This window comes from Nerophis ophidion, linkage group LG04 (assembly GCF_033978795.1).
Source record: "Nerophis ophidion isolate RoL-2023_Sa linkage group LG04, RoL_Noph_v1.0, whole genome shotgun sequence".
Lineage (NCBI taxonomy): Eukaryota > Metazoa > Chordata > Actinopteri > Syngnathiformes > Syngnathidae > Nerophis > Nerophis ophidion.
Window position 1 is genome coordinate 12,258,500 of NC_084614.1, and position 22,560 is coordinate 12,281,059.

General features: G+C 40.2%; 1 protein-coding gene across 2 annotated transcripts in view; it reads right to left on the minus strand.

Annotated features, from left to right (window-relative positions):
- The window catches only part of LOC133550916 (kinase suppressor of Ras 1-like), a 79,675-nt gene that overhangs the window by 27,377 nt on the left and 29,738 nt on the right, over nucleotides 1-22,560 (minus strand). For both annotated transcript variants that reach the window (XM_061897067.1, XM_061897066.1), the window contains exon 2: nucleotides 13,566-13,710. In XM_061897067.1, coding sequence (XP_061753051.1) covers nucleotides 13,566-13,710 — 145 coding nt within the window. The remainder of the gene's footprint in view (nucleotides 1-13,565; nucleotides 13,711-22,560) is intronic.

A 22,560-nucleotide genomic window follows, 5' to 3' on the forward strand; every position in this document is an offset into this window, starting at 1 on the left:
TTGTCTCCATTCAAGATAATCCCCTGCCGACCTCACTATGGACTGGACACTCACACTATTAGCTAGATCCGCTCGACGTCTATTGCACCAGTCGCCCGGGAGGGTCCCCTCATCTCAAAGGTTTTTCATTATGTCCCATTGGGTTGAGTTTTTTCTTGCCCTGATGTGGGATCTGAGCTGAGGATGTCGTTGTGGGCTAGTGCAGCCCTTTGAGACACGTGTGATAAAGACTTTATAAATAAACTTTGATTGATTGATTGATATTTAAAACATAATTTGGGGAAATAAAATTTAAGGTTTGGCAATTTTTTGCGTTGACATTTTACACTTTTGAGACTCAGCATCCTGTGCAGTGAACACCGGTTTCTTGCTTGTTTCTCAAATTAAGAATAATGGTGAAAGGAGAAGTTTGGCAGCTCAATTCTTAGCTTTCTATAAATGTGGCCCCAGAACAATGTAGGTACAGTAAATAGCCCTGGTGACTGGTGTACAGTATCTAAAAGTAAATGTGAGAACAACATTATCTTTATGAGGCCTGCTGCACTAAATCAACCATACACATATGTAATGTGAAATACTCTCTGACAGTTTCATTCAAAAGTGAGCAGTTTTGTCTTTAAAGGTGCCCTGTAATGCAAAACCAACTTTTCTTACCTGTTGGTACCGAGTACTTGCTGTTGTGTATTTGGCAGTGGTGTGCCATCAGGGCCAGCAAGGCCTTATCTACTGGCCTAAAATAACCCAAAATCATGATCATAATTAAAGATAAAAGTATTTTTTTTTTCCCTAAATATCTAAAGTATTCATATTCCCTTCATGTCATACTATGCTATTTTCAGCACTGTTGTTTATAGGTTCTAGAGTTTTTATCCAATCAGAATTCAGCTAGCTACCAAATCAGCCTGAAGCCTTCAGAATTAACAAAGCTGGCGTCTGTAAGTGAACGGCCACATACAAATGACAGACAGTTGCGATAGCCAATCAGATCACGAGTTGTTGTCAGTAAGGCCTTCTTGATGGCCTGAGACAGATATATATTGTGATGTCATGAGATAGGTAACATGAGAACTCTATTTCCCAGCATGCCAAAGTGGTGAAGAGCGTAAGCAGTAGCCGCGTTTAGCAATGCCGGCGGGATTTTTTTGATGAGCACCTTGAGGAGTAAACTTTAAGAACTCCGCCAACACACCTCGTCTGCATATTTTATGATTGGACAAATGTTTTCCTGTATAGCATTCCTCCAGAAATGGTCATGTGGGGACATAAAATATGGTATATTGAGAGGTAATCATTGAAGTCGGACATCACTGAAGGCCTCGGTGGGAAACACACGGCCTGACACTGGTATTTGGGATCTGCTTAAGTCCTGAAAATTTCAAATCAAACCCTGGAGGCATTGCGGAGCCATGTTTGGAATTTGAACAACGTGTGACATCACTGGTTGGGAAAAATGTCCCCGGATTATCCATATATGGTATAAAAGTATCCAGAGCGCCATGCGCGCTTCTTTAAATGTAGTCTGTGCTGTCGTCAATAAGCTCCTTTTTTACTATCCTTTTGTTGAAGGGCAGACTGGCTCGCACATGTGCATGCATCCTCCACTGTTGCCATTTCTAATACAAAGTACTCTAAAGTTCTCATTTATATCGGTCAGTAGACTCACAATGGAAGCACTGAAAACTACAACAAAGATGGCTGTGAGAAGACGCTGTCAAACTGGAGGCATGTAAATAAGACCCGCCCACAAACTGCGCAATCTGAAGAGAGGGTAAAAAAAGCAGCTTCAAAACTGTCTGTAAAACAATCCATGCACAAACAAAAAAGAACCACCATTAAAAAAAGGACCACCATTTAATGTTATGCAGACCACAAGGAAGGGTTTTAAATGTAGAAAAAAGTCATAATATTACCCTTTTAAAGAGGCAAAACAATTTGCTATACGGTACATACAGTGCATAACAAGGCTGTACAAACATCAAGATTCACCTGTGTCAATGCGTGGACTTTGGGGTTAGTTTTCCTGCAAGGCAAAGGAAAGTTGGCGCAGGCAAGGCGTGATGGTAAGGACATATTTATTAATTGCTATAAAAAAAGGAACAAAAGGCGCGCACAAGGCTGAAATACAAAAACTTGGCTAATGAACAAAAACTTGCACAAGGGCAGAAACTATGAACATGAAACAAAACTCGATAACTGTGGCATGAAGAAACAAAAACTGACGTGGCATGGCAAGAAGCATAACTATGGAGTGTATCAGAGGTAAAGTCGCCAGGCTGACATCCTGGCAACTTTCGGTTTAAATAATAGTTACATGATTAGTGAAAACAGGTGCGTGACTTGGGGACAAGTGAAAACTAATGGGTTGACATGGAAACAAAGCAAACAAGAAAGGGCAAAAACGGGAAACAATGGAGTCTTAAGCAAAACAGAACATAACTAAACAAAACATGATCCACAAGACATGACAAACTGAGCTCATTGTTGAGCCTTATGGCAAAGGATGCAAATGCTTACGTACGTATGTAATTTTTTTTTTTTGGAAGAAGGCTTGAACATGAAACATGGGGTACTTATTTCCCCGGATGCACCTTAGCTCATGTGTTAAATCACATTCAATTGTGCAACTGTACTAAATGTAGCAAGTTAGGGGGAACTATCATAGTAAAACAATATGAACTATTGAAACTCAAAAAAATAATAAAAGTGTTGTTATAATGCCATCTTCCCCAACGAGTGTGAGAGTTAATTTGTTTTCTCATGTACAGTATAAAATACAGAAAAACATTGTTGTATTTGGGGAGATTCATTAATTTATTTCTAAATACATTTGGCGCTGATTACAATTTTCAATTTTTATGCACGTTTACACTGAAACTTCTATTTTGAAACCTTTTCAAGATTACTATATGAGCTTTAAGAGATAATTAGGGATGTGCCGCTCGATCGGCCACCAATCAAAGTACGTTATCGCCTTTGGTGATTAATGCCGATCACAAACACCAATCTCCTCTGGCTGAGGCTGTATTTATTTTAAGTCACCTGGCTGACAAGCGGCTAGTTTCAGTAAGTAGATAATCGCAGGCTTTTTCATTGTGCATGCGCCACAATTTTTAATTTGCGGAGCGACTGTTGTAGTAAATGTTTTCAATTGTGCTTCTTTCTTATCATACAAGGTGTCATCATACATACCTAGTGTAAATGATTCCACCACAGTAGGCTGCTTTTTAGCGATAGTCTTATTTTGTTTGTTGTTGTGGTCTTCTCCGCCTTTGGTAACCTCCAAACCCAGACTCGTCCATCAGATTGCCAGATGGAAAAGAGTGATTCATCACTCCAGAGAAGGAGTCTCCACTGTTCTAGAGCCCAGTGGCTACGTGCTTTACACCACTGCATCCAACGCTTTGCATTGGACTTGGTGATGAATGGCTAGGATGCAGCTACTCGGCCATGGAAACCAATTCCATGAAGCTCTCTGCAAACTGTACTTGTAATTGGAAGGTCACATTAAGTTTGGAGCTCTGTAGCAACTGACTGTGCAGAAAGTAGGCGACCTCTTTTCACCATCCGCTTCAGCGTCTGCTGACAGTTTACGTGGCCTACCACTTTGTGGTTGAGGTGCCGTTGTTTCCAAACTCTTCCATTTTCTTATAATAAAGCCAAAAGTTGACTTTGGAATATGTAGAAGCGAGGAAATTTTACGACTGGATTTGTTGCACAGGTGGCATCCTATGACAGGTGAACGCTGGAAATCACTGAGCGCGGCCGATTCTTTCACAAATGTTTGAAGAAACATTCTCCATGCCTAAGTGCATGATTTTATACACCTGTGGCCAGGCCAAGTGATTAGGACACCTGATTCTAATCATTTGGATGGGTGGCCAAATACTTTTGGCAATATAGTGTAGATCGCAGTCATGTGAAATACACCAAAGGGCTTCAAAAACTAATTCATGCTAAGTCATTCAGAGCTTGAATGATTAACTTATATTAAAATTGGTGAAACATGAAAAAAAAAAAAACTATTACAGGCAACAGAAACATCCTAAATGATCATGTTACAGTGAGGTCACAACACAAGAGAATGCAAGAAAAAGAAAAACATACAGAAGCTGACCGTTTGCAGCTGCACAGGAAGGAAAGTAAGGGAGAAATGTTTGCAGTAAAATATGATGAATAATGTTGAGTAATGACTAACTATTAAGAGAGGGAAGTGAATATGAAAGATGTATTTCTTTCAGGTATGCCCCGTAAAAAGAGTAAGCTGCAGCTAGAAGATAATGCAGGAACTCTGCTGCAGGAATTCTCTTTTTTAAGAGAATTCCTGCACAACAAGGTTTGGACAAGCTAAATATTTGGTGTGCGCATTCTGGACAACATCTTCTAAACTGTTGTGGTACATGCTTGAGGAAATTCTGTATGTGAGAACGAGCCCACCAATGGAGACATACGTTTATGTAGCACTTCCTATCTTACGTCACATTCAGGGATCCCAGTGAGGTAAAACAAGATATAAGAATTGAAAAATATCAGCCTGAGTTCAAGATTCTTTGGAAGGCATTTCTTACATAGAAATTCTGTAAAAATGAAAGAAAACCAACCAGAGGTTCCTGTCTATTAAGATGCTCTAAACTAAAAAAATAATGACTGTACCACACATTTATTGCTTTTGTTAAGAAAATATATTCAACATACTTAGTTTGTCATTAGTTCAATTGTTTTTGTTGAGAAAATATCTTAACCATATCAATATTAGACATTCCAAAATGTAAAAAATCCATAGTTTGTTTCATTAGTTCAATAAACACTCAAATATTTTGTTGTATTGGTGAGCCACTTAGTAAAGACATGGATGCTACAAGTTTGTTTGTTCAATTATTACATGAATCTTTTTATTAGATGTAATCTTAATACATTAATGATTAAACTCTAATGGCGGTCATATGAAGGAGGGAGAATGACACGTGCACAAGTCAGCCTTAATTTTAGATTTACAAAACTAGCACTGCATGGCTAACTACGTGTCACTACTCGAGCGAAAATCACGTCACTTCCTGGACCTGCATTTTCTGTGATTTGAATGTTTAATAAATGTTCTGTACAATAAAACACGTCTTCTGTAGGAGTAAAAGAGAACAAGAATATAAACATGAACAAGGAGTAGATTTAAAAAAAATTTGTATTATTGTCACATTTTCAACAACTTTCACTCGTCTGTCATTGCAACACGGTGTTGATTTTTTTTTTTTTTTTTTTTTTTTTTAAAAGGCACTTACTGTAACTTAAATCTATATCTGCGGTCTGACAAAAATTAGATCTTTGAATCAGTGTACAGTGAGATATTGTCTGGTGTGCCGTGGAGATTATGTAATTTCACCTAATTGGGATGAAAATATTTTTTGCAAACCAGTACCATATTTTTCGGAGTACAAGTCGCACCTCCCGAAAATGCATAATATAGAAGGAAAAAACATATATAAGTCGCGCTGGAGTATAAGTCGCATTTTTTGGGGAAATTTATTTGATAAAACCCAACACCATGAATAGACATTTGAAAGGCAATTTAAAATAAATAAAGAATAGTGAACAACAGGCTGAATAAGTGTACGTTATATGACGCATAAATAACTAACGGAGAATGTGCCTGGTAGGTTAACGTAACATATTATGGTAAGAGTCATTCAAATAACTATAACATATAGAACATGGTATACGTTCACCAAACAATCTGTCACTCCAAATTGCTAAATCCCATGAAATCTTATACGTCTAGTCTCTTACGTGAGTGAGCTAAATAATATTATTTGATATTTTACGGTAATGTGTTAATAATTTCACACATAAGTCGCTCCTGAGTATAAGTCGCAGCCCTGGCCAAACTATGAAAACAAACTGCGATTTATATTCCGAAAAATACGATAATTATAATCCGCAAATGTGCCATTGTTGAGTGTCTATGCTGTCTAGAGCTCGGCAGAGTAACCGTATAATACTCTTCCATATCAGTAGTTGGCAGCAGGTAGCTAATTGCTTTGTAGATGTTGGGAACATGGTTTGTCGTGATAACAATATGCAGAAGACAGTGGGAAGCAGTGTGCAGGTAAAAAGGTATCTAATGCTTAAACCAAAAATAAACAAAATGCATGTGTGCCGCTAAGAAAAGGCACTGAAGCTAAGGGATGGCTATGCAGAACGAAGCTAAAACTGAACTGGCAGCAAAGTAAACAAAAACAGAATGCTGGAAAACAGCAAAGACTTACAGTGTGAGGAGCAGCAGACAGCGTTCACAAAGTACATCTATACATGACATGACAATCAATAACAAATTAGGAGGGCAAGACAAGAATTAAAACACTACACACAGGAAAACACCAAACAACTCCAACTAAGTCATGGCGTGATGTGACAGGTCGTAACAGTACACCTACTTTGAGACAAGAGCTTTAGTGATGCATGGTTGGTTATGGTTTGAATTCATATCCAACAATTGCGAGAACAATTTTTTAGTGTAAATATCGACTGTTTCCTTTTTTAATGTTTTCTGCTGGTGGTGTGCCTCGAGATTTTTTTTAATGAAAAAAATGTGCCTTGGCTCAGAAAAGTTGAAAAACAATCAATCAATCAATCAATGTTTACTTATATAGCCCTAAATCACTAGTGTCTCAAAGGGCTGCACAAACCACCACGCCATCCTCGGTAGGCCCACATAAGGGCAAGGAAAACTCATACCCAGTGGGACATCGGTGACAATAATGACCCAGTGGGACGTCGGTGACAATGATGACTATGAGAACCTTAGAGAGGAGTAAAGCAATGGATGTCGAGCGGATCTAACATGATACTGTGAAAGTTGAATCCACAATGGATACAACACAGTCGCGAGAATCCAGTCCAAAGAGGATCCAAGACACAGCAGCGAGAGTCCCGTTCACAGCGGAGCCAGCAGGAAACCATCCCAAGCGTAGGCGGACCAGCAGCGCAGAGATGTCCCCAGCCGATACACAGGCGAGCAGTACATGGCCACCGGATCGGACCGGACCCCCTCCACACGGGAGAGTGGGACATAGAAGAAAAAGAAAAGAAACGGCAGATCAACTGGTCTAAAAAGGGAGTCTATTTAAAGGCTAGAGTATACAAATGAGTTTTAAGGTGAGACTTAAATGCTTCTACTGAGGTGGCATCGCGAACTGTTACCGGGAGGGTATTCCAGAGTACTGGAGCCCGAACGGAAAATGCTCTATAGCCCGCAGACTTTTTTTGGGCTTTGGGAATCACTAATAAGCCGGAGTCCTTTGAACGCAGATTTCTTGCCGGGACATATGGTACAATACAATCGGCAAGATAAGATGGAGCTAGACCGTGTAGTATTTTATACGTAAGTAGTAAAACCTTAAAGTCACATCTTAAGTGCACAGGAAGCCAGTGCAGGTGAGCCAGTACAGGCGTAATGTGATCAAACTTTCTTGTTCTTGTCAAAAGTCTAGCAGCCGCATTTTGTACCAACTGTAATCTTTTAATGCTAGACATGGGGAGACCCGAAAATAATACGTTACAGTAGTCGAGGCGAGACGTAACAAACGCATGGATAATGATCTCAGCGTCTTTAGTGGACAGTATGGAGCGAATTTTAGCAATGTTACGGAGATGAAAGAAGGCCGTTTTAGTAACGCTTTTAATGTGTGCCTCAAAGGAGAGAGTTGGGTCGAAGATAATACCCAGATTCTTTACCGTGTCGCCTTGTTTAATTGTTTGGTTGTCAAATGTTAGAGTTGTATTATTAAATAGAATTCGGTGTCTAGCAGGACCGATAATCAGCATTTCCGTTTTTTTGGCGTTGAGTTGCAAAAAGTTAGCGGACATCCATTGTTTGATTTCATTAAGACACGCCTCCAGCTGACTACAATCCGGCGTGTTGGTCAGCTTTAGGGGCATGTAGAGTTGGGTGTCATCAGCATAACAGTGAAAGCTAACACCGTATTTGCGTATGATGTCACCTAGCGGCAGCATGTAGATGCTGAAGAGTGCAGGGCCAAGGACCGAACCCTGGGGAACTCCACACGTTACCTTAACGTAGTCCGAGGTCACATTGTTATGGGAGACACACTGCATCCTATCAGTAAGATAAGAGTTAAACCAAGACAGGGCTAAGTCTGACATACCAATTCGTGTTTTGATACGTTCTAATAAAATATTATGATCGACGGTATCGAAAGCAGCGCTAAGATCGAGGAGCAGCAACATAGATGACGCATCAGAATCCATCGTTAGCAATAGATCATTAGTCATTTTTGCGAGGGCTGTCTCCGTGGAGTGATTTGCCCTGAAACCGGATTGAAAGGTTTCACATAGATTGTTAGACGCTTAGTGTTCATTTAACTGCTCCGCAACAATTTTTTCAAGGATTTTTGAAATAAAGGGAAGGTGAGACACCGGTCGGTAATTTACCATGAGGTCAGGATCGAGGTTAGGTCTTTTAAGAAGAGGATGAATAACCGCTTTTTTGAATGCTAGGGGAACAGTGCCCGAGGAGAGTGATAAGTTTATAATATTTAGCACTGATGGACCTAATAATACAAAGAGCTCCTTGATCAGTTTCCCAGGAAGAGGGTCAAGTAAACATGTTGTCTGTTTTACTCCATTTACACGTTGTAACAATTCCTCTAATGTTATTTCCTCAAAACGAGAGAAACTATTTTGGAGGGCAGTATCCGCCGTATATACAATCGTGTCAGTGTTAATAGAACCCCGTTGTAGCTGGGACGCATTGTCTTTAATCTCCTTTCTAATGACTTCAATTTTCTTACTAAAGAATTGCATAAAGTCATCAGCTGAGTGGGTTGAGCTACTGGAAGGAGTCCCTTGTTGGGTTAGCGATGCTACCGTACTAAACAAAAATTTAGGATCGTTTTTATTACGGGGGATGAGATTTGAGTAATATTTAGCTTTAGCTAAGGTAAGCATGCGTTTATAAGTTATTAAACCATCACTCCATGCTTGATGGTGCACCTCAAGTTTAGTCGTGCGCCATTTGCGTTCCAGCTTTCTACATAATAATTTCTGAGCTCTAGTTTCTTCTGTAAACCACGGGGTGCGCTTTTTTGGAGCCTTTTTTAACTTTAGCGGTGCTATGTTATCAATGGTTTCGCGCAGGGCGTCGTTAAAGTTGTTAGTGAGGTTATCAATAGAGCCCACATACTTTGGGAATGGTGCCATTACCGAGGGCAGTAGGTCAGCAAGAGTTGTCGTTGTGGCTGTATTAATGTTGCGGCTGCTATAGCAGGTATTATTATTATTAGTTTGACGAACATGCGTCTGAACCTCGAATTTTATAAGGTAATGATCGGACAATACTTTAGTATACGGGAGTATCGTAACTTTGGAAACGGTGATGCCCCTGACAAGCACTAGGTCTATCGTATTACCGTTGCGATGCGTGGGTTCATTTATTATTTGTGTGAGACCACAGCTATCAATTACAGTCTGGAGCGCTACGCACGGTGGGTCCGATGGGGTATTCATATGGATATTAAAGTCCCCCATTATGATTATATTATCGGCGTGTGTCACTAGATCAGCAACGAACTCTGAGAATTCATTAATAAAGTCCGAATAGGGCCCTGGGGGGCGGTAGATAACAGCCAGGTGTAGAGGGAACGGTGTGACAGACCTCATAGTAAGCACCTCAAACGATTTATATTTATTATTTATGTTAGGACTAAGGTTAAAGTTTTCGTTGTATATTAGTGCGACCCCCCCACCCCTTTTGAGCGGACGGGCAATACGCGCATGTGTAAAGTTAGGAGGACATGCCTCATTTAGCGCAAAAAAGTCGTTTGGTTTAAGCCAGGTTTCGCTGAGACCGATGACGTTAAGATTGTTGTCTCTGATAATATCATTAACTAACATCGTTTTAGGAGACAATGATCTTATGTTTAAAAAACCTATATTATAGGTAGTGGGCTGTTTTAGGGAGTTTTTGATCAAATTATCCGTAGTAGCAATATTAATAATGTTGTGTTTATTATGCCCAGTGCATTTAGTATAGTTACGACCATATCTAGGAATTGATACGACAGGAATTTTCCGATTGTTTGATTGTTGCTTTGATAAACTGCACGCATCATGGTTAGCCACCTCAGTAACGGGGATTTTCCGATTGTTTCTTTGTTGCTTTGATAAACTGCACGCATCATGGTTAGCCTCCTCAGTAACGGGGATTTTCCGATTGTTTGTTTGTTGCTTTGATAAACTGCACGCATCATAGTTAGCCACCTCAGTAAAACACATGTCCAACTCTGAAACACTCAAAGCAGAAAAAACTTGTTCTAATTTAACAGACTCCTTACCTAGACCAGTAGTCTCGCATTTTCCATCTAAATCCGTCTTCGGGATGGAGGAAAGTGGTGTTCTGTGGGGATTAGCCTTCTGCTTTGTTTTTAGCCCCGCTCGGCATCCGCGTTTCCGATCACACCGCTGGCGTCTGCTCCGTAGACGGCCCCCGCTGCTACTATACTCCCCTGCTTCACAGGCCGCTGGATGTAGCCGCCGACGTATTCCCATGCTAGTTAGCATGTTTAGCACGCCCGCGTCTATCAGTCCAAAACGGCCCGATATGTCCATATCCAGAAGTGTCTGGCGGTCGTACGTGATCACGGAGTGACCACGATGTGAGCCAGCCATAAAGTTTGTGGAATTGTCCGGTATTTCTGCCAAATGTTCCATCTTTAGCAGGAGCTCCTCGAGAGCGCAGCCCGTCCGGGCGCCGCCATCTTGGATAAACACTGCTTTATTATTTTGAATTGATGTATTTGATGTACAAACCCCGTTTCCATATGAGTTGTGGAATTGTGTTAGATGTAAATATAAACGGAATACGATGATTTGCAAATCCTTTTCAACCCATATTCAATTGAATGCACTACAAAGACAAGATATTTGATGTTCAAACTCATAAACTTTTATTTTTTTTTGCAAATAATAATTGACTTAGAATTTCATGGCTGCAACACATGCCAAAGTAGTTGGGAAAGGGCATGTTCACCACTGTGTTACATCACCTTTTCTTTTAACAACACTCAATAAACGTTTGGGAACTGAGGAAACTAATTGTTGAAGCTTTGAAAATGGAATTCTTTCCCATTCTTGTTTTATGTAGCGCTTTAGTCGTTCATCAGCCCGGGGTCTCCGCTGTCGTATTTTACGCTTCATAATGCGCCACACATTTCCGACGTGAGACATGTATGGACTGCAAGCGGGCCAGGAAAGTACCCGCACTCTTTTTTTTTTTTACAAAGTCACGCTGTTGTAACACTTGTCTTGCTGAAATAAGCAGGGGCGTCCATGATAACGTTGCTTGGATGACAACATATGTTGCTCCAAAACCTGTATGGACCTTTCAGTATTAATGGTACCTTCACAGATGTGTAAGTTACCCATGCCTTGGGCACTAATACACCCTCATATCATCACAGATGCTGGCTTTTGAACTTTGCGCCGATAACAATCCGAATGGTTATTTTCCTCTTTGTTCTGGAGGACACCAAATCCTCTGTTTCCAAATATAATTTGAAATGTGGACTCGTCAGACCACAGAACACCTTTCCACTTTTTATCAGTCCATCTTAGCTAAGCTCGGGGCCAGAGAAGCCGGAGGCGTCTCGGGGTGTTGTTGATAAATGGCTTTGGCTTTGCATAGTAGTTTTAACTTGCACTTACAGATGTAGCAACCGACTGTAGTTACTGACAGTGGTTTTATGAAGTGTTCCTGAGCCCATGTGGTGATATCCTTTACACAGTGATGTCGGTTTTTGATGCAGTACCGCCTGAGGGATCAAAAGGCTGTAATATCATCGCTTACATGCAGTGATTTCTCCCGATTCTCTGAACCTTTTGATAATTTTACAGACCGTAGATGGTCAAATGCCTAAATTCCTTGCAATAGCTCATTGACAAATGTTGTTCTAAAACTGTTCGACAATTTGCTTACAAAGTGATGACCCTCACCCCATCCTTGTTTGTGAATTACTTAGCATTTCATGGAAGCTGCTTTTATACCCAATCATGGCACCCAACTGTACCCAATTAGCCTGCACACCTGTGGGATGTTCCATATAAGTGTTTGATGAGCATTTGTCATCTTTAACAGTATTTATTGCCACCTTTCCCAACTTCTTTGTCACATGTTGCTGGCATCAAATTTTAAAGTTAATGATTATTTGCAACAACAAAAAAATGTTTATCAGTTTGAACATCAAATATGTTGTCTTAGTAGCATATTCAATTGAATATGGGTTGAAAATTATTTGCAAATCATTGTATTCCGTTTGTATTTACATCTAACACAATTTCCTAACTCATATGGAAACAGGGTTTGTTGATAAGGTAGTAACTAATTAGGTGTATTATAAAGATGGGTGTACAATAAATATCAAACTGATAATTATCGCACCTATATGACACTTATAAATCTGATAACATTTTTTAAATTGCTACGATGACTTTTTTTTTTTTTTTAAACGCTCTAATTAGGCGAGATTACCCAAACTGTGCTGTAAGTGGGTTAAGGTGAGCAAATCAAGCGCTCCTTTTCTTCTGAACTTGTCATGAACACCCCTTGAGCTCACTGGAAACAAACATGGCATCAGTCGTGTGGGACTTCTTCCCTGTATCAGAGGAAGACGGAGGGCATACTACTTGCACTAAATGTTTTGCAAACAGCTTGAAAAAAGAGAAAAAAATTGAGCTGCAACATATCAAACCTTATCAGCCACCTGAAACGCCAGCATCACTATGACAGCCTACGAAGCCGCCTGCTGCTAAAGAAGCTGCTGCAAAGACACACAACCTCGCAGAGGTCGAGCCACAAAAGTAGCTCCTTAATTGAACAATATTGCAGTCAGAAACACAACATTTGCCATCATACACAAATAATTTAATGTAAAAATATTTTTGGTTGCATATTAATTACAGATACAGCACATTAAAAGTACAGCAAAAAAATGTATTTCCATGGCAACTTACATGTTTTCATTACATTATGTCTTCTATATGTTGTATTGGGGCATTGGTGCAGGTTTTGGTGCTGCCAGTTACCCATATGGAGCATCTGGATATCCTAATGAAGTGAACTTGGTAAGTATAGAAAAATGAATAATTATTATTTTCGGGTCTCTTTAATTGAACTTAATTTGACTAAAAAATACACATTATGAATACACATACAGAGTTTTATGGAAACAAATAGGGCCCCACTGCTGCGCCACTACACACAAAAGGCTGAACATTTGCCACAAAATGCACCACTACTATAATTATAGAGGTCCAAAAATATTGGCCAGTTGATATTGGCATGAAACTGAGATATTGGATCAGACCTGATATGGGTTTTTCTAACGATAATGATATTTCATGGAGTTCCGTACGCAGGTGGTAACCTCATCAAACCGCATCGTGCTCCACAGAGCAACAAGCTCGCTCGCGGAGTATGTCAGCACTAGAATGATTTCCACATTTCGCCATTGGATTTTAAATATGCAATTTGCAATGACTGTAAAGAGCGTGAGTGTGACCTACCTCGATAAGTTCTGGTCGAAGGTTAATGGTGCGAAGCCAGTCTCGCAAACGGGGGTAGCTGTCCAAGGCCTCAGGCCTCTCTGTCTCTGGCACTTTAAGCTTGCACTGCAGCTGTTTACAGATGTATTTCACCAGCTTCACCTGCAGGGAGCAATAGAGGACATGTGTGGATGGAAGGGGCAGCAAGCTAAGAGGCTCCCAAGAGCTGAGAGCTGGACATCCTTGTCAATACATATTAGCTTTTCCATTCTGAACTCAACAAACCTGCTGTAACAACACAACTCAACATACCTGCAGCGTTTGTTTGACCTAATTTCTCATTGCTCCCACAGAGTAAGATATATTTTTCCAAAACACTCACTGGGAAAATTATTAGGTACAGCCCACTAATGAAAAAGATTAGATTGTATAACAGAGTTTTGAGATAAGAGTTGTCTCTCAAGTTTGTTTTAAAGGGGAACTGCAGTGTTGGGGGTTTTTTGCCTATAATTCACCATTTTTATGAGACAAGACCATATGTTTTTCTTTTTTTGAATGTATTCTAACTTGTAAGTAAGCATAAATAAAAGTCCGCTAACAATGTAGTCAATGGAAAGTCCTCTATTCCACCCATAAAGCCCTCTAAATAACGATCCCAAAACAATTAACAATACTGTATTCATTACATCTTTTGACCTAACTATTAACCAAGTTTTAGTGATATTAAATGTGTCTAAATTCAGCGGCTGCATTCTTCAGAGTGCGCATATGTGTAGTGCTGACATCATAGTGGTGCGCAAAGGCTGTACCAATTAAAAAAAGTTCCAAGTTTCCTCTAAATCCAGCCGACAAATGTGTTATTTTGTTCCATTAGCATAAAGGTTGCATCCGTGTACACTTTGCATACTTTTATATTTTGAAATCCTTTGTGGACTCAACTCTGAAAATAATTTTCAACATGGCAGCATCGTGTGGCGCGAGAAGAGCGAAATTGAAATGTAAGTATAGCTCTTATATCTTTTCATTTACTTTTTTAAACCGCTAAAAGTTAACTAAATAATGTTCTGTCAATGTGTGGCCGGAATAGTGAAGAATTTTAAACGTGTGCATGACTGTAACAATATTAGTTATTGCTGTGTTTTGTGTACAGTTGCATGTTATTTGAAAATGTTTACTTCTATTTATGATAACTGTAATCATTTGTTCAATTTTTTTTTTTTTTTGCTGTGCAGAATAATCAAAGTGGACTTGGACAACAACAGAGCAAAAATAACTGACATAAAACACGTATGGTACCAGTTTGGATGTTCATTTAAAAACAAAGTGTTTTTTATAACCTTGATAAATTAATAAACTCATGTGCTAAATCTGCATTTGTTGTGATTAATTTCCTCTGCCTTTATTGCAAAAAATTATATGATAATAATATTAGGAGATCCCGATATTTACTGTTACTGGATATAATGCAACCAATTTGACAAAATTAGAAACGTACATAAATTACGAATCAATTATTAATAAAATAACTGCTAAATAAGATTGTATTGTGTTGATGTATGGATAGACCGTGAGGACTCTTTCTGGGACATCTTCGGGATTTTTTTTAGAGGGACATGTCCCATGACAACAACCATTCACATGCATAAAAATAAATCCATTATGAACTAATAGCTAGGAATAACAGCTTTGGAATGCTGGTCAACACATGATGCAAATTTATGACAACCATCTCAAATGATCGGTTGGCTCCAAGCGCAGGAAAATCAATTGCCGGCGGTGCTGGTAGATCATAGCCCCTTCCTCTAAAATAAGGTAAAGAATCAAGAGAGCCTACTCAGTGGCCTAGTGGTTAGACTGTTCGCCTTGAGATTGGTAGGTTGTGAGTTCAAACCCTGGCCGAGTCATACCAAAGACTTTAAAAATGGGACCTGTTACCTCCCTGCTTTGCACTCAGCATCGAGGGTTGGAATTGGGGGTTAAATCACCAAAAATCATTCCCGGGCACGGCACCGCTGCTGCCCACTGCTCCCCTCACCTCCCAGGGGGTGAACAAGGGGATGGGTCAAATGCAGAAGACCCATTTCACCACTCCTAGTATGTGTGTGACAATCATTGGAACTTTAACTTTAACTTTAGAACACAAAAAAACGATTTCACAATATTCTCTTAACTTTGTCATTATTCAACCTCACGCGACTGTGCAGCAGATACGTGACGTAAATGTAAGGGCGGCACAACAGACATAGCCAGGAAGTGTCCCGTAGGCTAGACCGTCCCAAGTCATAATGCTCCAATTGCTGCAAGAGGACTCTCGCCAGGACCCACACTTTGTCGACTGAATGGGCTGGGTCCTTGGAAAGATGCAGCCACCGAACTGAGACACAGCTTTCGTTATTATAAGCGCTAATTTTTGTGGTGCCGTGATCACAGAGAGGTAACCAGTTTACGCTGCTGAGTTGACGTCATCAGATGGTGAGCTGCTTCCTCGCCTCAGAGCTTGTGAAAGTTTTTTCTCGATCATAAGAATTCATCTCTCATCTGGATAGTAGAAGGATGACGACATATCCCAACAAGTTAGTCAACTTTGCCAGCCAATTTAGACCCAGACATGGCAAGAAAGACACGAAAAGAGAATTGGTTCCAACCCACCTTTTTTCTTCGCAAGGATTATGAGTCATTCTTCATCCAAACGGGAATATATCAACAGCCTAAAAGTCGGCATCCCAGAGAGCAAACATTGTTACATTAGGTGATGTGTGTGTTGGCTCTCATAAAGTCTGCAGTGAGTAGTAATCAGTGATTTTGTCAAAGAAAAATGCTCAATGTCATTTCCGTATTATTATTTATTGTGCTAACTGCTTCTTTACCATCTGTTTTACCATCATATTTGTACATATCGTATTTGCTGATGTTGCTATATTGTTGTTGTTGTTGTTGATATTGTGTTTGCTGTTGTTGTTTTTGTCTCTCTGTCTTATTCCCCTTTTGTCCCCACAATTTCCCCTCTGTCTTCCTTTTTTTTTTTCTATTCCAGTGGTTCTTAACATTGTTTGAGATACCGAACCCCGCCAGTTTCATATGCGCGTTCACCGAACCCTTCTTCAGTGAAAAATAAAATGTTTCGTTTTTTTTTTAAATTCAAGACAAATTTATGAACCGTGCATCAACATTACCTTGTTCAAAGAACAAAACCAACACAGTGCATGAACTCACAACAAATTACACACATCCAAATCAGTCTGACTTCTGCTGTTGCCGTATCCATAAAGCCGATAGGGAGAAGTTTTTTTTCATACGATGAGTCGGGTGTGTCTTGACCTGGCAGAGGCCCTGTCGAACCCCTGAGGCTGACTTGCCGAACCCCTAGGGTTCGATCGAACCCAGGTTAAGAACCACTGTTCTATTCCCTCCTATTGTTCTTAATTTGTATGTTACTACTTTACATATTTACATTAATCATGTATATAAAACCTTGATGGTGGTGTTTAGATGTTTTTTGAGCACACTGGCTCCAGTTATATGCAGACTTTTGCCCGCACTCATTTAGTATTTAGAATGCATAAAAAAACTGAAAAACATCCAGTATGTGAGCTTGTTTTACATATTGATAGTGGATGATAAGCAACATTCGAAAAAAAAAGCGCAGTTCCCCTTTAAGTTGCAAGCAAAAATTTGAGATACAACCATCCCCGCCATTAGTTGGTGTAGCAATGAACCCTGTAAAATGTACACAAAAGATCCAGTCTTACTTGTTAGCATTAGCTTAGAGCGAGAGAAGGACATGACTTTGTTTTTCAAACCATGGAAAGAAAGAAAGGGAGTGTGAGGTGAGTGCGACGTTGATTTGAGATGCAAGTGTTTTGAGTCAACAGCTCTATTACAGAACAAAACATTTTAAATCAAAAACACTGTGCAATTTTATTTAGTTTTTTTAATCAAATGAAGCGAATACAAATATAAGTTCTGGAGGGGAAAAATTATCAAATGGACAACTATGTTCCCCAAATGCATCCAAACCCGTGTAAAGTGCAGCAGTGAGTAAGTAGTAAAGTGCAGCAGTGAGTAAGTATTACAATGAACAATGCAGTATAGCATTGCAGCAGGATTGTGTGTCCCCCTTATCGTGCAGTCTATCTGCATGGGTCCATTACAGAAGGCGGCACCTTCAGATGAGCAGTACAACACAGTCTACCTCTTCCACCAGCCATACCCCTCTCGAGTGCATACAAATGTTGAGTACTGCTCATTCAACTCTTTGAGTGATAGGCACAAGTGTGATCAAAAAGAAAACCTTGTACAGATAGTGCTCTGAGAAAGAGCAGCCTTGGGATGTGTATAGTAAGAAAAAAAGACTAACGACTTTGTGACAGCTCACAGAAAGCATACTTAGTGGAGGTCAAACACATTGAAGGAGATAGAAAGAGGAATAAAATGAGATAAATGATCTTTGTGGGAACTGCCTGCCACTATTCAGCCAAATTAACACAATGTTTAATATACAATTTCTGCGCAAGTAAAGCTGGGATAGGCTTCAGCACCCCCCTGCCACCCCGGGAGGGACAAGCGGTAAAAATGGATGGAAGGATAGTAAACTATGGGGGCAGTAGCATTTCAAAACATCAGTACACTGACCAGGAAGTGGTAAAAGGCGCCTCTATATTGCGCACCTGAACTTATTTAACCACGCCCCCACCTCGGCCAACTGGTTGCATTGGCTTGCCTTGGGGGTGGCACATGCCACCCCTACAATCTAACAGGCCACCCAAGGTGCCACCCAAGGTGCCACCCACACTTATAGGCGGAACGAATGGAAAAAATGTTTTTCAAACTGTGGTATGTGTACAACTTGGGCTCTATCTTGTGGTACACAGCAACACGTGACAAAGAAGTTGGGAAAGGTGGAAATAAATACGGATAAAGTTGAGGAATGCTAGTCAAACACTTTTTTGGAACATCCCACAGGTGTGCAGGCTAATTGGGAACAGGTGGGTGCCATGATTGGGTATAAAAACAGCTTCCGTGAAATGCTCAGACATTCACAAACAAGGACGGGGCGAAGGTCACCACTTTGTAAACAAATGTGTGAGAAAATTGTCAAACCGTTTAAGAACAACATTTCTCAACGGTCTATTACAAAGAATTTAGGAATTTCACCATCTACGGTCCGTAACACCATCAAAAGGTTAAGAGAATCCGTACAAATCACTGAACATAAGCGATGATATAGACGACTTTCGTTCCCCCAGGCGGTACTGCATCAAAAAGCGACATCAGTGTGTAAAGGATATCATCACATGGGCTGAGGAACACTTGAGAAAACCACTGTCAGTAACTACAGTTTGACGCTACATCTGTAAGTGCAAGTTAAAACTACTATGCAAAGCCAAAGCCATTTATCAACGACACCCAGAGACGCCGCCGGCTTCTCTGGCCCCGAGCTTAGTTAAGATGGACTGATAAAAAGTGTTTTGTGGTCTGACAAGACCACATTTCAAATTGTTTTTTGGAAACGATGAACGTCGATTCATCCGGACCAAAGAGGAAAAGAACCATCAGGATTGTTATAGGCGCAAAGTTCAAAAGCCAGCACCTGTGATGGTATGGGGGTGTATTAGTGCCCAAGACATGGGTAACTTACACATCTGTGAAGGCACCATTAATGCTGAAAGGTACATACAGGTTTTGGAGCTACATATGTTGCCATCCAAGCAACGTTATCATGGACGCCCTTGCTTATTTCAGCAAGACAATACCAAGTCACTTGTTACAACAGTGTGGATTCATTTGTATACTCTAGCCTTTAAATAGACCTCCTTTTTAGACCAGTTGATCTGCCGCTTCTTTTCTTTTTCTCCTATGTCCCCCCCCTCCCTTGTGGAGGGGGTCCGGTCCGATGACCATGGATGAAGTACTGGCTGTCCAGAGTCGAGACCCAGGATGGACAGCTCGTCGGGACCCAGGATGGACCGCTCGCCTGGGATGGTTTCCTGTGGACGGGACTCTCGCTGCTGTCTTGGATCCGCTTTGAACTGAACTCTCGCGGCTGTGTTGGAGCCACTATGGATTGAACTTTCACAGTATCATGTTAGACCCGCTCGACATCCATTGCTTTCGGTCCCCTAGAGGGGGGGGGGGGGTTGCCCACATTTGAGGTCCTTTCCAAGGTTTCTCATTGTCAGCCTTGTCACTGGCCTCCCACTGGGTGTGAATTCTCCCTGCCCACTGGGTGTGAGTTTTCCTTGCCCTTATGTGGGTTCTTCCGAGGATGTCGTAGTCGTAATGGTTTGTACAGTCCTTTGAGACATTTGTGATTTAGAGCTATATAAATAAACATTGATTGATTGATTTATTGATAGTAGAAGAGTGCGGATACTAGACTCGCCTGCCTGTAGTTCAGACCTGTCTCCAATTGAAAATGTGTGGCGCATTATGAAGCCTAAAATACCACAACGGAGACCCCAGAGTTAGGGTTGGGCGATATTGCCTTTTTCTAATACCGCGATATTTTTAGGCCATATCGCAATATACGATATATATTACGATATGTTGCCTTCGCCTTGAATGAACACTTGATGCACGAAAGAGCTCTCAGGGTCCTGAAAGAAGTGGTTCAAAAAAGTAATAGTCAGGGAAAAAACATAAGTGCGTCGAAGGAAATGACTCATAAAAAACACTTTCATTATCTTGTGGAATACAATCGGACATGCTTGTGTTTGCAACGATCACTTTGTAAAATATTTTGTTTGAACATTTGATTTGTTTAAGAAACTTTCCATGACACAGTCAAGTTTATTTTCTACCATAATAGTCTATGAGAGCAGAATTAAGAGTAAAGAAAGGACAAGTGATTGTATTGGTAGGTTTGTGTTCGTTTGTGGCTGCTTAGCCTAAATATCTGGTTGTGCAAAAAAAAACTAACGTCATGTTAAGTCCTCGTAAGAAACATTGTAATTGTTGCTCCAATCTACCATTTTCTTCATTGTCAATTTTCATAACATAAACTAAAAGCTTAGTTTTTGTTCAGGAAAGCCAAGTGTTTAATTTGCCAAAAATATCTAGTAGTGTCAACAGCAAAGTAAATCTTTATGTCGTCAGGAAGCATTGCTGAACAACAGGGATATCTACAGCTAACGGACAAAATATGAACTGCAGATCAATTGCAGATATGAATTGGAGAGAAGACTAAAATTTGGAACAGGAAATCAACTGCATCCCGATTACAGGAGCACAGCATTCGTTATGAAAATAAAATACGGTATTTACTGAAACCCGGCAGTGCCTCCAGCTCATAGGATTGGAAACCAACAATTGCGTGCCTGAACCTTTTAAGCCAGACCCCTCAGGTCTACCGGGTGTGAGACCTGGGTCCTAGTGTCCGCCACAGTATCGAAAATGTATCTTTAGCAGAAAACTTTTCATGGTTCATATTGCTAAACCAAACGTCTCTATCTTGTGTTCTCTTTTCCGATGACCCCTCAGTCCCTCTACTGTCTGTATCTCATCACATCCTATTGAGACAGACGACGACCCCATGTAGGTCTTTCCCAAAAGGAAGTTTTCTTTCTTGCCTCAGTCGCCATGTGCTTGCTCATGAGGGGTTCACTTGGTTCCCTTTAATGCACAAGGAGCAGGGTTCTAGACCCACTGCAAGTTACAGTAGGATTAGGAGTTGAGTATTGGGCTGCTCAGATTCTCTAAATTCTAATTACCATGCCTAACTGATGAAAAAGCTGCTGAACAACAAAGAAGTAGCAGCAGGTCGCATGACTATAACAACCGGGGAAAGTGCTCAGAAGCGTTCAAAAGTGTAGATTAATTTTGAAAAGAAACAACAACAAAAAACGCTGTTTTATCGTGCAAAGACTAATATTATGAAATACCTATAGATTAATTGTGTAGAAAAAACTGTTTTTATGATGACCCTTCATATTTAAGAATCGGATTTGAGAACTATTAGGAACCGGAACTAAAATGATGAACCATAAACGGAATCGTTCAGATTCAAACGATGCCCTAGCTGCAAGGGTAAAGGGCTTTGAGATAACTTGTATTGTGAATTGGTGCTACATAAATAATCCTGTCAGTAATAACTGACAATTATCATATTTACAAATCCATACTTTTGGATACACAATCCCTGTCAAAGGTTTAGACCAAGGCTATTGAACTAAATATTTCTAGGGGTTACGCTTCCAGAAATGTAAGAACCTGGGCGCCAGACTTCCCTTTACATTGCGGAGAAACAGCATTTTCTGTAATAGACAACTGATTTGTGTCTATATTGTCAGTGTTACTAAATTAGGTTATAAAAATAGCCTTATGTATGCAACAGGAGCACTCTGCTGTTTTTTGGGACTAGTTTTTAGGAGTGCAAAAGCTAGTCGGAGATCATCTACAGCAGTGGTTCTAAAACTTTTTTCCACCAAGTATCACCTCAGAAAACACTTGGCTCTCCAAGTACCACCATAATGACCAAAATTAAAACACAGCAGCATAGTAGACCTACGTATTCATTAAAAAACATGGTAGAAGTTGTATTTAACAACTGTATTTAATATTTTTGGCCATTGTAACTTTAAACAGTTTGAACAGTAACAACATGTTTTATATTGGAAAATAAAACACTGCACTTAAATAATGAATCAAATTAAATTATTGGCACAATCTTTGGAGTACCTCAGCTAGATGAAGCCCGCATACCACACAGTTTGAGAATCACTGATTTACAATATATGACACCTATATGGTGTTATTAGGGAATATGTTAGTCTCGTCCAAGTTTTTTTAACTGAATTCGCGGGTCGGTCTGTTGTCATTCCCAGGCCTGATTTGGCCACCTGTTGTATAGCCCTGGTCTCGACACACTTTCTCATTCATTAGCCTAAGCATGTATCTCCAAACATACGGTTTTACATTGAACTTGCAACTGTAAAGGAATTGGATGACATGATTTCAAATCAATTAAAAAATGGAGATATACTGTTCCGTCATGTTGCAGCCTACTTTGAACTG